General features: G+C 34.2%; 1 protein-coding gene across 2 annotated transcripts; it reads right to left on the bottom strand.

The window, feature by feature from the left end:
- Positions 1-10108: 10108 nt before the first annotated feature.
- On the bottom strand, positions 10109-18434 carry LOC149786812 (uncharacterized). Of its 2 annotated transcripts, none has more exons than XM_089977323.1 (4): positions 18080-18434; positions 15217-15879; positions 13431-13511; positions 10109-11919 (listed from the first exon to the last, which is right to left on the bottom strand). In XM_089977323.1, exons 2-4 carry the CDS (start codon positions 15872-15874, stop codon positions 11399-11401), a joined length of 1260 nt encoding a protein of 419 aa, XP_089833449.1. In that variant the 5' UTR covers positions 15875-15879; positions 18080-18434; the 3' UTR covers positions 10109-11398. The 2 variants fall into 2 exon arrangements, with proteins under 2 accessions (XP_089833449.1, XP_089833450.1); XM_089977324.1 differs by having other exon boundaries at positions 15217-15401; positions 18080-18430.
- Between the last annotated feature and the right edge of the window lie 692 nt (positions 18435-19126).

Genomic DNA, 19126 nt, shown 5'->3' on the forward strand with positions numbered 1-19126 from the left:
TTACGATTTCAATGTAACCGAATAGTTAAATTATAAGTATTGATCCCTTATTTATCAAAACTTGCTTTAAATAGTAAATATTTGTTTTATCGCGTCTTCTTCGTGCGGAAATGACTGACATTGACATTGACTACAATATATACATGACACATACAATATATCAAATAAACTGTAGCCAGTTTTATGCAGAAGAAGAATAAATTATATATGTAAACGCTAAATAAAAGTGTTGATATATGTATTGTGGCGAAAACGCAAACCATTATAATCTGAATGGGACCCCTTGTCAGTAAATTAGCTCGTGCAGAGTTGCTATATTTTACCCAGATATAGATGTTCAATAAAAATTCTTGTATCTTGTATCTCTCTCTGAATTGTAGGCACTTGCCCGCGGGCTAGTGGCTTGCAAATTTGAGCTTGCCGAACCGAACATGAGCTTGTCCCGGGAGTCAGGCAAGTTGATTCGTAAATTGTTTAAAGCAATTGCTTTTGTATCACGTGATATTTATTCTGGCTTAAATCTGGTATATCTGGTTTAACGTGAGTTCTTACCATATTAGACTATTACAAATCCTGTCATGCTGTCTACATAATCCTTACTGACGTTCGGTTTTGGTTCATTTTCAACCTTTTTACGAATTATTACACCTTTTTATCAGCAATTCCTAACAAATTCTCTCGCTGCATCAGTATTTATGTTATTTAATCTTAAAGCGGAACTATCTGATGAGTTTTCCTTATTGTTATTGTACCTTAAAAACACTACCAATTTTCATAATGATATCACTAGGCAAGAACAAGATACAATAACCACTTAATGATATCGCTAGGCAAGAGCAAGATACAGTAACCACTTAATAATATCACTAATTAGGAGCACGATACAATAACCACATAATGATATCACTAGGCAAGAGCACGATACAATAACCACTTAATAATATCGTTAGATAAGAGCACGATACAATAACCACTTAATGATATCGTTAGGTAGGAGCACGATACAATTACCACTTAATGATATCGATAGGCAAGAGCACAAGACAATAACCACTTAATGATATCACTAGGTAGGAGCACGATACAATAACCACTTAATGATATCACTAGGAAGGAGCACGATACAATAACCACATTATGATATCACTAGGTAAGAGCACGATACAATAACCACTTAATGATATCACTATGCAAGAGCACGATACAATAACCACTTAATGATATCACTATGCAAGAGCACGATACAATAACCACTTAATGATATCACTATGCAAGAGCACGATACAATAACCACATAATGATATCACTAGGTAGGAGCACGATATAATAACCACTTAATGATATCGGTAGGCAAGAGCACGATAAAATAACCACATAATGATATCACTAGGTAGGAACACGATACACTAACCAGATAATGACATCACTAGGTAGGAGCACGATACAATTACCACTTAATGATATCACTAGATAGGAGCACGATACAATAACCACATAATGATATCACTAGGTAGGAGCACGATACAATAACCACTTAATGATATCACTAGGCAAGAGCACGATACAATAACCACATAATGATATCGTTAGGTAGGAGCACGATACAATTACCACTTAATGATATCGATAGGCAAGAGCACGAGACAATAACCACTTAATGATATCACTAGGTAGGAGCACGATACAATAACCACTTAATGATATCACTAGGAAGGAGCACGATACAATAACCACATTATGATATCACTAGGTAAGAGCACGATACAATAACCACTTAATGATATCACTATGCAAGAGCACGATACAATAACCAAATAATGATATCACTAGGTAGGAGCACGATACAATAACCACTTAATGATATCGTTAGGTAGGATCACGATACAATAACCACTTAATGATATCGCTAGGCAAGAGCACGATAAAATAACCACATAATGATATCACTAGATAGGAACACGATACACTAACCAGATAATGACATCACTAGGTAGGAGCACGATACAATAACCACATAATGATATCACTAGGTAGGAGCGCGATACAATAACCACTTAATGATATCGCTAGGCAAGAACACGATACAAAAAACCAAATAATGATATCACTAGGTAGGAGCACGATACAATAACCACATAATCATATCGCTAGGCAAGAGCACGATACACTAACTACTTATAGTTTAAGTTATGGGGCCATTTAATATTGCTGAAATGTACTCACCATGCTTTCACCTGAATCATAACATTGCTTGCTCATTATTAAGGAATATATTAACTGTTAACTGTATCTTGTACAGTATAGTGAATTGTATTAGACTTGACAAATTAGGAACTCCAGCAGCAGAATAGATATCCCACAATAATTGATTAATCTTTGCTGTTCCTTCTTTTGTTAATTCGTTGTTATCTTGCATACAACATATTAATTCTCTAGTTCTTGTTTAATAGATATCATGTTCAGGACAATATCGTTCCCACCATTCTCTATTCCACCATTTGTCTGAGTCACATCTTTCCTGTCTATTTATCTCACCATTATATATTTTGATTTCTATTTTGTACTATTTTTTTAAAAACATCAATAAAGGTTAAATTCTTCTCTTTTAGGTGTCTTTATTAATGATGTGCTCGAATATTAAAGGTCTTACATATAATATAAATTTGTTTATTGTTTATGCTAAGAATATTAGAATTAAAATGAATGATCTTCTGATAAATGTATTGAACATTCAGATATAAGTTTTCTAATTTGAAAGTAATTATGAACATTTTAAACAGATTAACTAATTCTAGAATGCTTTAATCTGACAAATGCTAATAACTTATTCCATATCTATACATTGCACACCATGCAGACCATTGGACTGGTCTGATTAAAGGACACATGACGCTGAGTTGTGAATTAGTTAAATGAATCATCACTGTTAAATTCAAGAGTGTGATGTTTGAATATTTCTAATATTATGTATGTGAAGAATTAGCCTATGATACATGTATATGCTTAGGAGTACCTTTGTAATACCAGGGTATACTGGAATTGTTTTCGTGGACAAGGATCAAGATACGCATTTGGTAACTGTTTGACGCTGGTATCCATTTGGAGAAATTGTTTTCAGCGGCACTGGAGACGTATCGGACAAAACATTTAACATTGGCAAATAATATGTAGTAATCGTAATTCAGATGTGATATTGCCCTTTTATTACACTTGTTACAGGTTATATTTTCAGTGGACACTCATGACATACCATATCTACTGTGAAAGGTATGTACATGTATGTGTTTGCCATTATGCTTGCATTTTTTCAATGCCTATTTTTACCGACATATCTCATTGGTTACAATTGAAATAGGATGACTAGATTTACCCATTCAGTCAGGTCTACCAGAACGATTACAGTCACGCATTAAATCGACTGTTGATCTTGTTAACTAATCTTTACTTTTAAAGAATGTTGCTTTATTCTTTCGATGTTCTTCAATCCGATTCTCCTCTGAATTAAATTTGACATAATTGTATACGTACTTTAGTGCTCCGGTGCTCATAGAAAGAACAAAATTTAACCTCGTTTAGAAAATTTACATTGATTACCCTCTTAATGTACTAGCAAGCTAAACTGTAGCCTTTGCTCTTTCTCTTATTGCATGTACATTCTTTACATTGCTACATATTTGTCTTATCTTCTCTTTTTGCTCTCTCGCTCCGTCTTCTCTCAGCTGTCACATATGATTGGAACCGTTTGTTATCGGTGCTATAGTTTCAAACAGTTCACACTGTACATATGATTCATATAGTTTATATAGGACGGATAGTTCACATTGTACACATGGTTCATATAGTTTACATAGGACGGACAGTTCACATTGTACATATGATTCATATAGTTTATATAGGACGGATAGTTCACATTGTACATATGATTCATATAGTTTATATAGGACGGATAGTTCACCTTGTACACATGATTCATATAGTTTATATAGGACGGATAGTTCACATTGTACATATGATTCATATAGTTTATATAGGACGGATAGTTCACATTGTACACATGATTCATATAGTTTATATAGGACGGATAATTCAGATTGTACATATGATTCATATAGTTTATATAGGACGGAGAGTTCACATTGTACATATGGTTCATATAGTTTATATAGGACGGATAGTTCACATTGTACATATGATTCATATAGTTTATATAGGACGCATTGCTCACATTGTACATATGGTTCATATAGTTTATATAGGACGGATAGTTCAGATTGTACATATGATTCATATAGTTTATATAGGACGGATAGTTCACATTGTACACATGATTCATATAGTTTATATAGGACGGATAGTTCACATTCTACATATGATTCATATAGTTTATATAGGACGGATAGTTCACATTGTACACATGATTCATATAGTTTATATAGGACGGATAATTCAGATTGTACATATGATTCATATAGTTTATATAGGACGGACAGTCCACATTGTACATATGATTCATATAGTTTATATAGGACGCATTGCTCACATTGTACATATGGTTCATATAGTTTATATAGGACGAATAGTTCACATTGTACATATGATTCATATAGTTTATATAGGACGGATAGTTCACATTGTACATATGATTCATATAGTTTATATAGGACGCATTGCTCACATTGTACATATATGATTCATATAGTTTATATAGGACGCATTGCTCACATTGTACATATGGTTCATATAGTTTATATAGGACGGATAGTCCACACTGTACACATGATTCATATAATTTATATAGGACGGATAATTCAGATTGTACATATGATTCATATAGTTTATATGGGACGGATAGTTCACATTGTACATATGATTCATATAGTTTATATAGGACGAATAATTCAGATTGTACATATGATTCATATAGTTTATATAGGACGGATAGTCCACATTGTACACATGATTCATATAGTTTACATAGGACGGACAGTTCACACTGTACACATGATTCATATAGTTTACATAGGACGGATAGTTCACATTGTACATATGATTCATAAAGTTTACATAGGACGGATAGTTCACATTGTACATATGATTCATAAAGTTTACATAGGGCGGATAGTTCACATTGTACATATGATTCATATAGTTTACATAGGACGCATTGCTCACATTGTACATATGATTCATATAGTTTATATAGGACGGATAGTTCACATTGTACATATGATTCATATAGTTTACATAGGACGGACAGTTCACATTGTACATATGATTCATATAGTTTATATAGGACGGATAGTTCACATTGTACATATGATTCATATAGTTTACATAGGACGGATAGTTCACATTGTACACATGATTCATATAGTTTATATACGACGGATAGTTCACATTGTACACATGATTCATATAGTTTATATAGGACGGATAGTTCACATTGTACATATGATTCATATAGTTTATATAGGACGCATAGCTCACATTGTACATATGATTCATATAGTTTATATGGGACGGATAGTTCACATTGTACATATGATTCATATAGTTTATATAGGACGCATTGCTCACATTGTACATATGATTCATATAGTTTACATAAGACGGACAGTTCACATTGTACATATGATTCATATAGTTTATATAGGACGGATAGTTCACATTGTACATATGATTCATATAGTTTACATATGACGGATAGTTCACATTGTACATATGATTCATATAGTTTATATAGGACGGATAGTTCACATTGTACACATGATTCATATAGTTTATATAGGACGGATAGTTCACATTGTACATATTATTCATATAGTTTATATAGGACGCATAGCTCACATTGTACATATGATTCATATAGTTTATATGGTACGGATAGTTCACATTGTACATATGATTCATATAGTTTATATAGGACGCATTGCTCACATTGTACATATGATTCATATAGTTTACATAGGACGGACAGTTCACATTGTACATATGATTCATATAGTTTATATAGGACGGATAGTTCACATTGTACATATGAATCATATAGTTTATATAGGACGCATAGCTCACATTGTACATATGATTCATATAGTTTATATAGGACGGATAGTTCACATTGTACATATGAATCATATAGTTTATATAGGACGCATAGCTCACATTGTACATATGATTCATATAGTTTATATAGGACGCATAGCTCACATTGTACATATGATTCATATAGTTTATATAGGACGGATAGTTCACATTGTACATATGATTCATATAGTTTATATAGGACGGATAGCTCACATTGTACATATGATTCATATAGTTTATATAGGACGCATTGCTCACATTGTACATATGAATCATATAATTTATATAAGACGGATAGTTCACATTGTACAGATTATACAGTGTCAGTAGCGTAGTAGACAAGGGTACCAACTGACCGAAATGTTAGTATATCTAATAGGTTTAGTTCGTTTCGTTTTCCTTGCGCTAGCACAGGGCCAATGTAACTAGTCTACATAAATCAGAATAGTCCAAACTGGTGAAATGGTATCTCAGCTAACTCAAATGGAACAAGAAATCTGGTATTTTTCTTCAGGTCGAGGAATTTATAGATATATATATATATATATATATATATATATATATATATATATATATATATATATATATATATATATATATAAGGAGTGTTTATGTATTATTGTTATGAATTTTGACATAGAAATTGTGTTCGACTTAATTAGTTTGATTAATTTATTAAATTTCTGTTCATTACACTACTAGAAATTATATCATAATAAATAGTTGGTAACTAGAAGATGAAAAATGCTCTTCGTTCAGAATGAACAGTAACATATATTTAAATGTTGATGGATTTGGAAAGAAATGAAACCGACTAATGTGCCGCACGTGTAGTCTTGAGACCTGATGGCTTGACGATTTCCCCGTACTATCTACGGGATCTGTGATCATGTATTATTTTCCCTACCAGGTAGAGGAATGTACAGGTACATTAATAGTTTTTTTTTCTGTGGTTCAATATCTGTCTTAAGTATGTCTCATCGAGGTCTCATCTTCATGTTCTCCTGATGACTGATAAAAGGCTAATACCGTTTGTTTTCATGGGTACACGAGCTGTTTTTTTTTAAAATTTCTTTCAGACTGCGCATGAAGAACACACGAAGTCAAAAACCAGCAAAGTCGGGACAAACATTTGTTTGTTTTGTAACACCTGTGTTCGTAACAAAGAACTCATAACTTATTATGATATATTGAAAAGTCTGCCATTGTTTTATCAATTTGTCTATGTTGGAAATAAATATACGATACGTAACAGGCTCTTTAAATAAATGAATCTGCCGTTTACTTCTTAACTGCTCACATTTAATGATTAAAAAACCCAACATTCTAACTTTTGAGATGGGTCATATAATTCAAACCAAACTTTCTTTTCGTGCAATTTAATTTTTTGGAAAATAATTTTAGTTTTCAATCGCAGCGTTTCATTAACAACTCTACATCGAATGATAATCAAAGTAATTATTACTTCTTCTTTTTTCAAGCTAGAACAAAAAAAAAACTTAATATCAGAACAAAAGAGATTTTCATTTTACTTGCCATTTACAGCAGAAAACTATGTTCCTATCTAAATAATTTTCTCACTCTCCTCTCACACTCACAAACATGGCGTAAAAGTTTGTCGGTTTAGTATAGTCTCGATCCGACTCATTAAAATGCATGACTGTTCAACTAAAGTGCATATGTATACCAACACGTCTTATTTGACGTTGATTCGTCTCAATGGGCGTGACTTTGTAGGAAACTCTCGCTTAAAACTAGATATTTCTCTTAATTATACACACCAATTATATCTTTATTTCCAACAAGGACTTAAAGTAAATAAGACGCAGAGAATATGATAGGAAACTTAAAACATTTTTTTCTAGCTACAAGCATTTTTTAAAAAAAAAACAAACTGAATATACATTATTATTTTAGCCTCTAAATTCCGTTTTTTTTTGCAACGTTTGAATTAGGGAAATTTTGCCTGATTAAAATATGGTCTTGCTGAGGATCTTTATAATCTTAACACATTTGCAATGAAACCAAATCAATAAATGTGTGTTCGTGTTTCAGTCTTTGTACTACTTCCATGTATAAATTTCACACGACCTGTCCCTTACGCCATTCCTGGCATTATATTTTTTTACTATGTACAGTATTAAACCAATTCTTCAGTTGGTACAGTTTTTCTTTAAATGTCGCTTCCGAATTCAAAATCCTTTCAAACGTATAATATCCACCCGCATTTGTGGCAACCAAATTTAGAGGCTAGAATTAATAAAAAAAATGTCGATTACTAATTGGGACGTGTATTTTTAATAACTGTCACCCTTAACGCATTTTGTGAAATTATTTTTTGTGTGTTAATTTTACATTTTTTCATTGTCTACAAAAACATAACAAATGACTATTTCGGATGATTATCATAACACCAGGAGTCTATAACCCGTTGTTTTCCTCAAGCACGATCTGGTCTGCAACATCAGCAGTATTCAGTAGTTTTTTTGTATTTGCATTGATAAAGGGGCAACACTGCACAGTAAACAAGTTTTGAACCTAGCTTGTGGAGCACATATTGCGACGACGCTATGGCCTTAAACTAAGTAACAGAAAAGGGCGACCACCAACAGGTTTGGACAATTCAATAAAAATTATTTCCGTAGAACCAAAAGTGAAATTTTAAAAGTAACGTACAGTATTGTGAATTAAATTCCAATCGGCCCTAAAAGTTTTGTTTTATCACAAGTCCAAAAGTACAAAGTTCAGAATGAATTCCAGTGGTGTTCCGAATGCTTTCCAATCTTTGTATCAGTAGACTGGAATAGTGTTGATGTGCTAATAGTATTGATGTATCACAATGATCTAATCCAAAACGTCTGCAACGAGTTCAACATAATCCAAAAACAGTGATTTAGTCCAAATATATTAGTGAACACATTGTAATTCCAGTGAATAATTTCAATAAATAAATCCTCTCAATTACAACTGAACACAGCTAACACTTTGGATGTTCAGAAAGGAATAAAGAATTTCTGTTTTCTTCTCCCTGATATAAAAATCCAGTCACAATAGAAGGACCTGAACGAGGGTCAAAGTTCATCTCTATAACATTCTAAGTTGTCAACAATATCAGGTCTATTACTTAAACTTTGGTAAAGAACATGGCAAACAGCAGGTACACCAGGAACTCCCGAGGGGAATCCAATGTTCCGAACTCAAATCCAAGTAAACATGTTTACCTAAAAGTAATATTTATCCTAATAACTAATCTACAATCATAGCCATGTAATAGGTTGTTAAAAAAACAATAAAAAAACAACAACAACCCCCCCAACCTCTCCCCCAACATTTGTCAGGGTAGGCCCGGCTCTAACCCTCAATTATAGACAAAGTTCAATCACTAATAGAAATTAAATATACATAATAATATCACGTGACTAAAATGTCCATAAAATAATATGATTTCCTATTGCTAAAATGTTTTTCCAAGCTTTAAAAAAATTAATTTGTTTTAGCAAACATTAAAATTTTTCACAGAGTAAAAGCGAAGACGTTTTGTATTTTCCAACATTAATTAAGAAATCTATATTTCTACTTGGAAATATTTACAGTATCTCTTTGTAGGTCATGTATAGATCTTTCGAAAGTCAGTTCTGACCTCATTTTATCACTTTGTGCAACGGTCAGTAGGGTAAGTGAGCAGATTGGTCAATTTGCATTCTTGTATTTGTAGGAGTGGTTATTACAAAAGAGACATTGATACAAATATTTACAAAAACTGGTTAAAATAAAAATCTCATCTTATTATATTTACAATGCAATGTATGTGAATACATAAAAACTTAGTTATGATAAAAACTTAGTTATGGAAAGGAAAAATCCATTGTGGATATATGCGGTGCAGGTATGCCGATTGAACAGGTGTAGATGAATACACTGGTAAGAGTTCAAAATTAGCTATGTAAGGAACTGCACTCATCCCATGCGTGCTGGAAGCGTTTTTGCTAACTTAGATAAAGAATAAAAAGTATTAAACAATGTAGTGTGTGCATGCCAAATGTACTAAATTTATTGATACATATAAATACATTTATTAGACTACCTTTTAATACAAATACAAATATTAGACTACCTTTTAATATAAATACATATATTAGACTACCTTTTGTGGTATTCAAATATTGCTTAAGTTTGTGGATTTTGAGTAAAAGTTGCTTATAATTGGAATTAAACAGACCATATCTGCCTGGCTTGTTGTGTGGTATCGTTCATTGATTCGTAAAACTCCTAAACGGATTTTCGCCAAACAGATCTTATAACCGTTGGTCACTTTAGTGACGGACCATTTGTTTTACTTAGGGGTATCTGGTGGTTGCCTCTCATTTTCTTTCCAGTTGGGAAAATTTATTTTGTCTACCAGAAGAAAATTTATTTTCCAAGTAGTATCTGCAGCTACTATTTAGCAACTAGCGGTTGTTATAGCCGTATATAAAACTGATGAATACAAATAACTAAATTATGATTATGTTGTTGTTTCGGGTTTAACGCCGTTTTCTTTACATGATAGACTCTATATCTGGTGGAGAAAGAACACGGAAAAATCAAGGGAGGAACCACTAACTGTCGGGAAGCTGCTGGCAAACTTTCTCAAATAGCCACGTTGGCCGAGCCCGAGACTCGAATTAAAGTACACATGCCAGAGTTCGTATTGATAATTCAAGTGAACTTGAAAAATTATTAATGCGTCCTGTTCTATTTGCATGTTTTCAATTTATTCTGAAAATGCAGTGACTATGAAATTATTAGTACCGACATCGATGAAAGTTGATAAAACTGGCTAATATATGACACAATTTACTTTAGACAACGAGCTTGCTTTTATTCAAGAGCTATACCATGAAACAAAAGACTATCCGAATGTAATGCACACGACTTCGTGACATCTAAATAAGAAAGATGTTAACGTACTAGTAGAACAACAGTGCCACTTATATTATGATAAATGTCAGTTTTACATCCAGTGTGACATATTCAAGAATGATGAGGGTATGCAAAGCACACTTGTAGCAAAAAATGTCTCATTCTATTATTCGCGTGCTTGCAATTGTAGAAAATTGCAAACAAGAGAAAGGAACATTTTAAAGTCAAATAAGGATCAGGATAACACGGTTTGCAAGAGTTTTGTCTGATTATTGCAGTAGTGCGTTAAACGTTGTGAAGAACACACAAAAGATGCTTGTATTCTGGCATTATTTTCTTATCCTAAAGCAGATATTGTTGGTTAGTTGTCGTAGTATTTCCTCTAGTCAAAATTCATAAATCGCTTAGTCTGTCAGTGTTTTAGTGGAATCAGAAGATCCCTTGTCAACCTATGCTGAATGACGGAAACTGCTTTAAACCCTCCACCTGTCTCCCTCTGAGCCATTTTAAAGGCTGTCTTCGTAAGGATATCAAGAAAATGAATTTGGCTCTGAGACGTATGCTCTTCCATCGCGTTGTTTAACTCATCTAACAGCCAAGATCCAGTCTTGGAATTTCGCCACGCATACTTCCCAGACTGGATAGCATACACTACAAGGCAATCTTTCTGGATGTTCATAAGCGAGATGAGAGTTTTGCTTCCAAACCCTGACTCTGCTCCTTTCTGATAATCGTCGTTCTTATGCCCTGCGTCTGCCTCGTCCTTTGTATTTGCATCTGCATCTGTATTATCATTTTGGTTTGCCTTGTCCCTTTCACCTGCCTTTGCGTACGTTTCATCTTTTTCATCTGTTTTTGTGCCTTCCTTGTCTTCAATATTTACCTCCTCCTGATTATCTACCGAATTATTAGCGTCTGCCTTAACATCTCTATCTGTTGAGGAGAAAATGTCCAATTTTATCCAATGTCTAGACTATACACCTTTAATTTATTATGACCAATAAAATTATCAAAGACTTGACGTTTGTTTCTAAGCTTTTGCTTTATATATGCTTCTAAGCAAGAGAGAGAGAGAGAGAGAGATCGAGATCTTGTCCAAACACAAGGTTACCTTCATTACACTGTTGTATGGGCATATTACATTCTAAAGATTGACTTACTAGCGTATTTGGAATAAATTACATGACGAATTTGAAACTATCATTGATATTTGTAAAGTGCATGTAAATACTTATTAAATTTAGAGCCTTGCTTTTCAGTTAAACGTCACGTATCCCATCTTTGTGTGATGCTAAACCATCACAAGTAATTATGTAATCTCTGAGCTGATTGGTAGCAAAAACAAATTATATCAGTATTATAGGAAGAATCTAATATCGAAATCGTTTATGTAGCTGAAGAATTACCTTTGTCTAAAATTCGATATGTTTGTTCATTTGAAAGAATGCAAGAGTTTCAAATGTTGAGAATCAAGATCTAATAAGTTTTTTAAGGATTATATGGTCTTAAACTAAGTAACCTTTAAAGAATGAAATCAAACTAGTTTTGTAAAATTAAACAAATAATTTATTTCTCCAAAGTAGAAAGTGAAAAGCTAAAAATATCTTACAGTATGGTGAATGAAATTCTAAATATCCTAATAGTTCTACCACAAGCCCAAAAGTATCAAGTATTCCAAATGAGTTCCAATGGTAATCCAAATGAAGTTCAAGCTATAGTGCCGATGTGCCAATATACTTCATGTATAACAATGATATAATCCAAAATTATATGAATTCACTGTAATTTCAAACAGCTACTAATTCCGAAATTTTGAGCATAATGTAATTTTAACGAATAATTGAAATAAATAAATAAAACCAATTAAATGATCACAACTATTTGTCTCTTCTAAAACTGATGATTATACTAGGAATACATAATTTTCAGTCAGTTATCTCTTATATAGAAAAACTAAGACGCAGTTTCAAAGCAAAAACGAGGTTCAAAAAGTCATTTCGAAATCCCTTTAACTGTCAAAAAGGTCAAGTCTCTGACTGAATTTCCAGCAGCCAAACCAGTCAGGAATTAAGGCAGTTGGATTTCCTTAGGGGTAATCCATGACCTAGAACTCATTTCATCAACATGTTTTCTTTGATAAAAGTACGTCTTACTACCATTGACACTATCTACTGCATCAAAGAGCGACATCACCTTAAAGCATAGACTCATAATCGGAAAGAATATTGGTATTTAATGTGTTAACTGGCAAATGACCCTTTCAATCTATAATCATGAAAAGCAACACACATGATATAGATATACATAACAGTTTCAAGTTAAACGTATACAGCTTGCATTAGTTAGGTTAACTGCAAAAGTTAAACTCTGATTGTAAAAATCATGAATGGATACATTTCTCTCTGAACTGCAAATCAAAATTAAATTTCCCGTCGGATAACTACCATTTCCTTTTGGTTCCGAGTCTCTCTCCTCTTTCTTGGACATAAGTGCAAACTCGAGTCCTTTGTCAAACTTTTGGGGATCTGGAAATACGGAATGAAGAGTGTCAAAATTATTTTTGTAATACAGTTTTGTAATCTTATTGGTCTTTCTTCACGAAATTGCACCATGTGCACAAAGAAGTTCCAATTAATACAACCGGAAGGATATAATATATAGTAGAAGAAATGGTAATACTTGTAAGATACGCACATTACACATTACTCTAAATCTACTTGGAAATTCAAGCAGCTGTACATTGGCGCTATTTTATAACGTACACTCAAACTGAAATATGTTGATCCCAGAACTATAATTTAATGTATCTTCTGCATTGTGTCTCTTTAAAAAAACACACAACAATTTAAAATCTTGTGAGGCATTATGTGGTCATTTATAATTTGTTCACGATATCCATGCACTTTGTTTATGTCATGGTGTCGGTTTTTGATCATGCACTTTATTTTTATCTTTGTCTCTGTTTGGAATCAGGTCTTTTTCATCCTTATTGGCGACCGCTCCGGTAGTCTAGTGGTTAGAACGTCTGCCTCGGATGTGCGAGGTCCCTTATTCGAACCCCGGCTGAGTCATACAAAAAGACTTATAAAAATGGTACTAACAGCTGCCTCGCTAGGTGCTCAGCATTAAGAGGTTAGTGTTAGGACTGGTCGACCTGTTGTCAGGCCAATGTGACAGGGTGGGGCATGATGCTACATGTACACATCACTATAAACTGTCAGACTGCAGATATCGTAGCGATATGACTGAAAGACTGTTAAAGCTACGTTAAAAATCCAAATCACACACACACATCCTTATTGGTAAAACAGATTTGGGCCTTCATTCGAAAATCACGAAATCGTCTGAATCTAACGAACTAGCAGGCGATGTCGATTAGGTCGCGCTCTAGTATAACATCCCAAATCAATAATAGATCCTGTTTATACTATCACGTGTGCATTTATAACGTAAACACACTATACAACCATGTCTATACAAACACACTATATAGTCAGGTCTATATAAACGCATTATGCAGCCATGTCTATTTCAACACACTATACAGTTATGTCTACATCCACACAGTGGCGTCACTCGGGTTGGTGTCACCCAGTGCGGTAGTTCATGATGTCACCCGCATGGTCCTCCTTCCGTAACAGACCATACAGAATCCTTAGTAATGTCATTTAGGTGTCACCCCCTCTGACGGTGTCACCCGGTGCAGTTCGCAACCCCCGCATCCCCCTAGCGACGCCACTGCTGTGCCTGCTAGTCATGTATTTAACTATGATCGGTTATCCGCTTATGAAATCCGACTAGACCGAGCAGTGTGTGCTCTGTAAAATTTGCAATTTTTCATTTTGGTGTCACCCCTCTGAGATGGTGTCACCCGGTGCGGTCCGTACCCCCCGCACTCCCCCCCCCCTCCCCAGCGACGCCACTGCATACACAGATGCCTTGTAGAATATTTGTAGCATTTGTTCAATGTGTGTGTGTGTGTGTGTGTGTGTGTGTGTGTTTGGAATCTGTCAGAACTTTAAAATTACCAAATGTATAAGTACAGAAATAATTGTAATTGAAATTGTTTCTATTTAGAAAATAATAATTTCTTACAGATAAAATGTTTGCGGATCCAAGGTAGACAAGAATTAGCTCAAAATAAACAAATTACATTAAGGTGCGTAATTTGTCTAAATCTTGAATATTTAAAATTAGACTCAAAGGGACAAAAACTGTACAAATCAATACCATTTGGATTGCTGTCAGAACGACTCCTGCATGCTTGGATGACAAAGATCTTTGGTTTTCCTGCTAGAGAAGGACATCTTCCGAGGCTGTTTATGACGTCCATAGTAAATTTGTATTGATCATCTGCACACAGTAGCGCATGCTCGAATTGCTGGGAGCGTCTTGGTCTCTCCTCACCATGAGTGCTGATGGCAAAAACGAAGAAATCAGTATTGTTGTAGTCCTTCGAGATCGTTTTCTCCAAAACATCATCCAGTTTAGACAGTTTGAGGTTAAACTCGTCCCCTTTGTTCAATTGTTTAAATCCTAGTTTATCCAAGAACACGGATTTAAGATGTAACAGATCTTTTTCTGCACCATATCTATATGGGTAACTCTGAAAACTTTGATTGACAACAAATATAACACTACCTCGGATGCGTTCTCTATGGTAATAATACGGAGTTATACCTGGATCTGGTATTTTACCCGGTGCATATACTAAACTAACACCAGTTTTACGATCAGAGTCGTTTGTTCTCTGGTCCTTGGATGTACTATTATTTCCGGTTAGATTTTTTGCATCAAAACCATATGGTTCATCATCACTTTCTGAGCTGTGTTTATGAGTTTTTTTCTTTCTGCACTTCCATAAACAAGGATCCGTTTCATCTGCCATTGTTCCTGAATAATGAATGTATTTTGACTTGGTGAAAACGAAAGATAAATGGAAACACGCAATGTTAACAGAGAAGATTTGACTTTTTTCTGATAAAAAAAAGATTTGTGTGTGTACATTCTGTCACCTTTGTATATTCTAGAACACAAATTAATTTACAGCTGTGCAGTATCATTATAAGATTGACATTGCACAGTAAATACTAAAGGATGCCATTAAACAAATACTTTGCACAAGTCTATTTTCTTTTTAAGTCATGCATACTTGTACGTAAAAGGTGAAGAATAGCACACATGTTTACCAAATGTAATGATTCTATAATGGGTAGGATCATAACCTCTCTATGGATACTCAACATCAAAAAAGCAAATATTTCCTGAAGTGATTTGCAAAGAGTTGCATTTTTTCAATGTTCGGTCTTCTTTGAACGACTCTCAAATTTTAAATTCTTGTTTTGCAGTAAACTTTATTGAAAACCCCGCCTATCGTGTTTATTTGCATGAATACAAAATATCACTTCATTACAACAATTTTTCTTTTGCTAATATTCTTTCTGTTCACAGGATTAACATTAAGAGACAGTATAGGCTTCTACGAGAATTTAACATTAGGCTGGAAATTTTGGCTTTTATGAGAATTTAATGATAAAAACATCAATATATTTAACTTTGTGGGTCGAAATGAGGATCTAAGATCTTTAATGAAATTGAACATATATCTAAAATTTGTTTGATAGAAACGCTGGTGCATGCACATATACAGTTTTGAAAAGTTCGAGTATTCGCATTAAAAAGGTAGAATTAGATGCAGTAAAATAAAAATTTGGAAAAAATATTTTTAACAAATTAAAAAAAGAAAATTTTAAAACTTAAAAGCAAATTTTATAAGCAAAATATTTAAAGCAAAGTCAAACAAAATCAGGATGAATGACACATATGTGAAAGCGAATGTCCCTCTAGAAAGAATAAGAGAAAGTGTTTCTTGGCTTGCTTATTGATTTTTGGATCGGCGACTTGCGTAACGACTATTCTATTCTTTTCAAAAATATTGTGACTGTAAATATTTGTGAGCCGCCTAAGTAAAACTTTGTTAAAATTATTTTCTAACAAATGCAAATACACCGGTACATCTTTTTGGGACTGATTGATTATATCATCAATTTGCCTAGAGGATGGGACTAGAACGAATAATATCAGGGATTAAGTAAGTCTACATTCTATACTTCTCACAGGGTTCGATAAAAGTCACGTGACTTCAAAATGGGTATGGTTGGATCCGGCAAGAACATCAAGAATAACCAAAGGAGTTCCTAAGGTTGTGGTCGCAAAAGATCTCAGGCACAATATGCATGTGGAATCTCTTGAGGAACTACGTGAATTACCTTACTCGGCAAATTTTATTCGCTCAGCGCATGGGTGTATATCGTTGCACAACCGTTAGGTTTCTCCCACTACCAAGCGGTGCATTTTCCCTGATGGAAACACCACATACCGTACTGGTATTACGCGATCCCAAAATAAACATTGGCGGTAATTCCTTGGGGGGATATGAATCTGGTATGAGACTCGATGGACCATATAAAAATGCATATACATTGTGCTGCAGCGGTCTAGTCTAGCGTGCAGAGTGCACACTATTCTTCGAATTACACCATGTGTGTGTGTGTGCGTGTGTTCGTAGTTCTTTCAGAAATCGTCGATACATGATGGCCAATGCATGTATGTAGTACCCCCGGAGAGTTAAAAATAGTACGACCATTCTATTTGGAATGTAAACAATTACACTGTATTAGCTGAGGTGTACACATCAATCATCCATTGAGCGAGGCATAACAATCATAAGCTAACCAGAATTCCTAACAAAAGGTTGTGGCATCGTCTGTTTACAATAACATTTACTGTTTTCTAATAACGTACTATAGTATAGTTCGAAAGTAAGGAACGGCCAGTTTAACCTTTCACATTGAATGAAATATTCCTAATAGTCGAGTCCAAGTCATGTAGTACATGGCGGACATCTTGGGCGCATTCTATGCATAATTTGTTTCATTTACATCTGTAAGTCGATAGCATTATTGTGACCTGGATTCCCAAGTACACGTTATGTTGTGTAAGAAGTTTAGAGGACTTAGTATGGATAAGACAAATATTTTTGACATCAAATCTATCATATTAACTTGTCAAGCACAAAATCTCATGCACTTACCTTTTAATTTGTTCAAGCTATGTTGACTTTTTTTTTTCCAAACCCAAAGTGTTATTACAGGCGTGTAGTATGACAGATATGAACGTCAGTTTCAAGTGGTCTAATAGGAGTTCCGGGATGTAATACAGTACCGAAGCATGCAGACAGGTCATGCTACCGGAGTCCTAACTCGTTTGAAGTTTACCAGTATATATAATTACAGGCTCAAACTTTGCTCAGCTATACTCCTTTATTAAATGTACATCAGTGGTGTAGTGCTAACCAAAGAAGTGAGGGAACGCAAGAAAGAAGAGACGGATAGCCTGTTACTCAGATGATGGTTGGGGGAAACTAAGGCGAGCACAACAAAAGTAAGCGAATGCGCCAAAAAGTAACGGAACACCGTTCTCACGCGTTCCCACAGCACTACAATCACGATGTACACCAATAGTCACCGGTGTTATTTTGGGATGTTAAGGTAAAATTCTAAGCACTTTCGTTTATATATCACTGTATATAAAACTTGAAACAAGAAATTAAAGTTTTTCATTCTTTACGCCACACCCTTGATTTAACTGAAGGTATAAGCAGACAGAGACAGTTTGGGCATATACCGGAATTCAAATTTTGATCTGACACCAAATTAGCAGTTCACATTCGTCATGCTATAAAAAAGTATTATTCATTTCCATGTCCTGTAGTAAAATTATATCTTACAGGTTAGAGCATTTTTAATTCATACTCTACGGAGATTCGAAGCCAGGTCGGCGGATAAACGGCATTCATCGCTGTTAACCCACATACCTAGGTTCGAATTTCCGCTGAGTCCTAATTCAAAATTCTTTAACCTGCATGATAATATTAATTATTCGATTAAAAAAAGTTTATTTGAATTATCAAATATTGTTCTGTAGGATCAAGTGATAGCACTTTCCGCAGTGTTTGATGTATATTTGTAATTCTCTCTCTCTCTCTCTCTCTCTCTATAGTAACAGATGGGGGGGGGGGGTATGGGCTAACTTGTGTAAACGTAATAATAAATTGCAAGAATGCTCAAAGTCAGGACCT

The sequence above is a fragment of the Sinohyriopsis cumingii genome, chromosome 12 (genome assembly GCF_028554795.1).
Source record: "Sinohyriopsis cumingii isolate HCF-2022 chromosome 12, ASM2855479v2, whole genome shotgun sequence".
NCBI classification, from domain to species: domain Eukaryota; kingdom Metazoa; phylum Mollusca; class Bivalvia; order Unionida; family Unionidae; genus Sinohyriopsis; species Sinohyriopsis cumingii.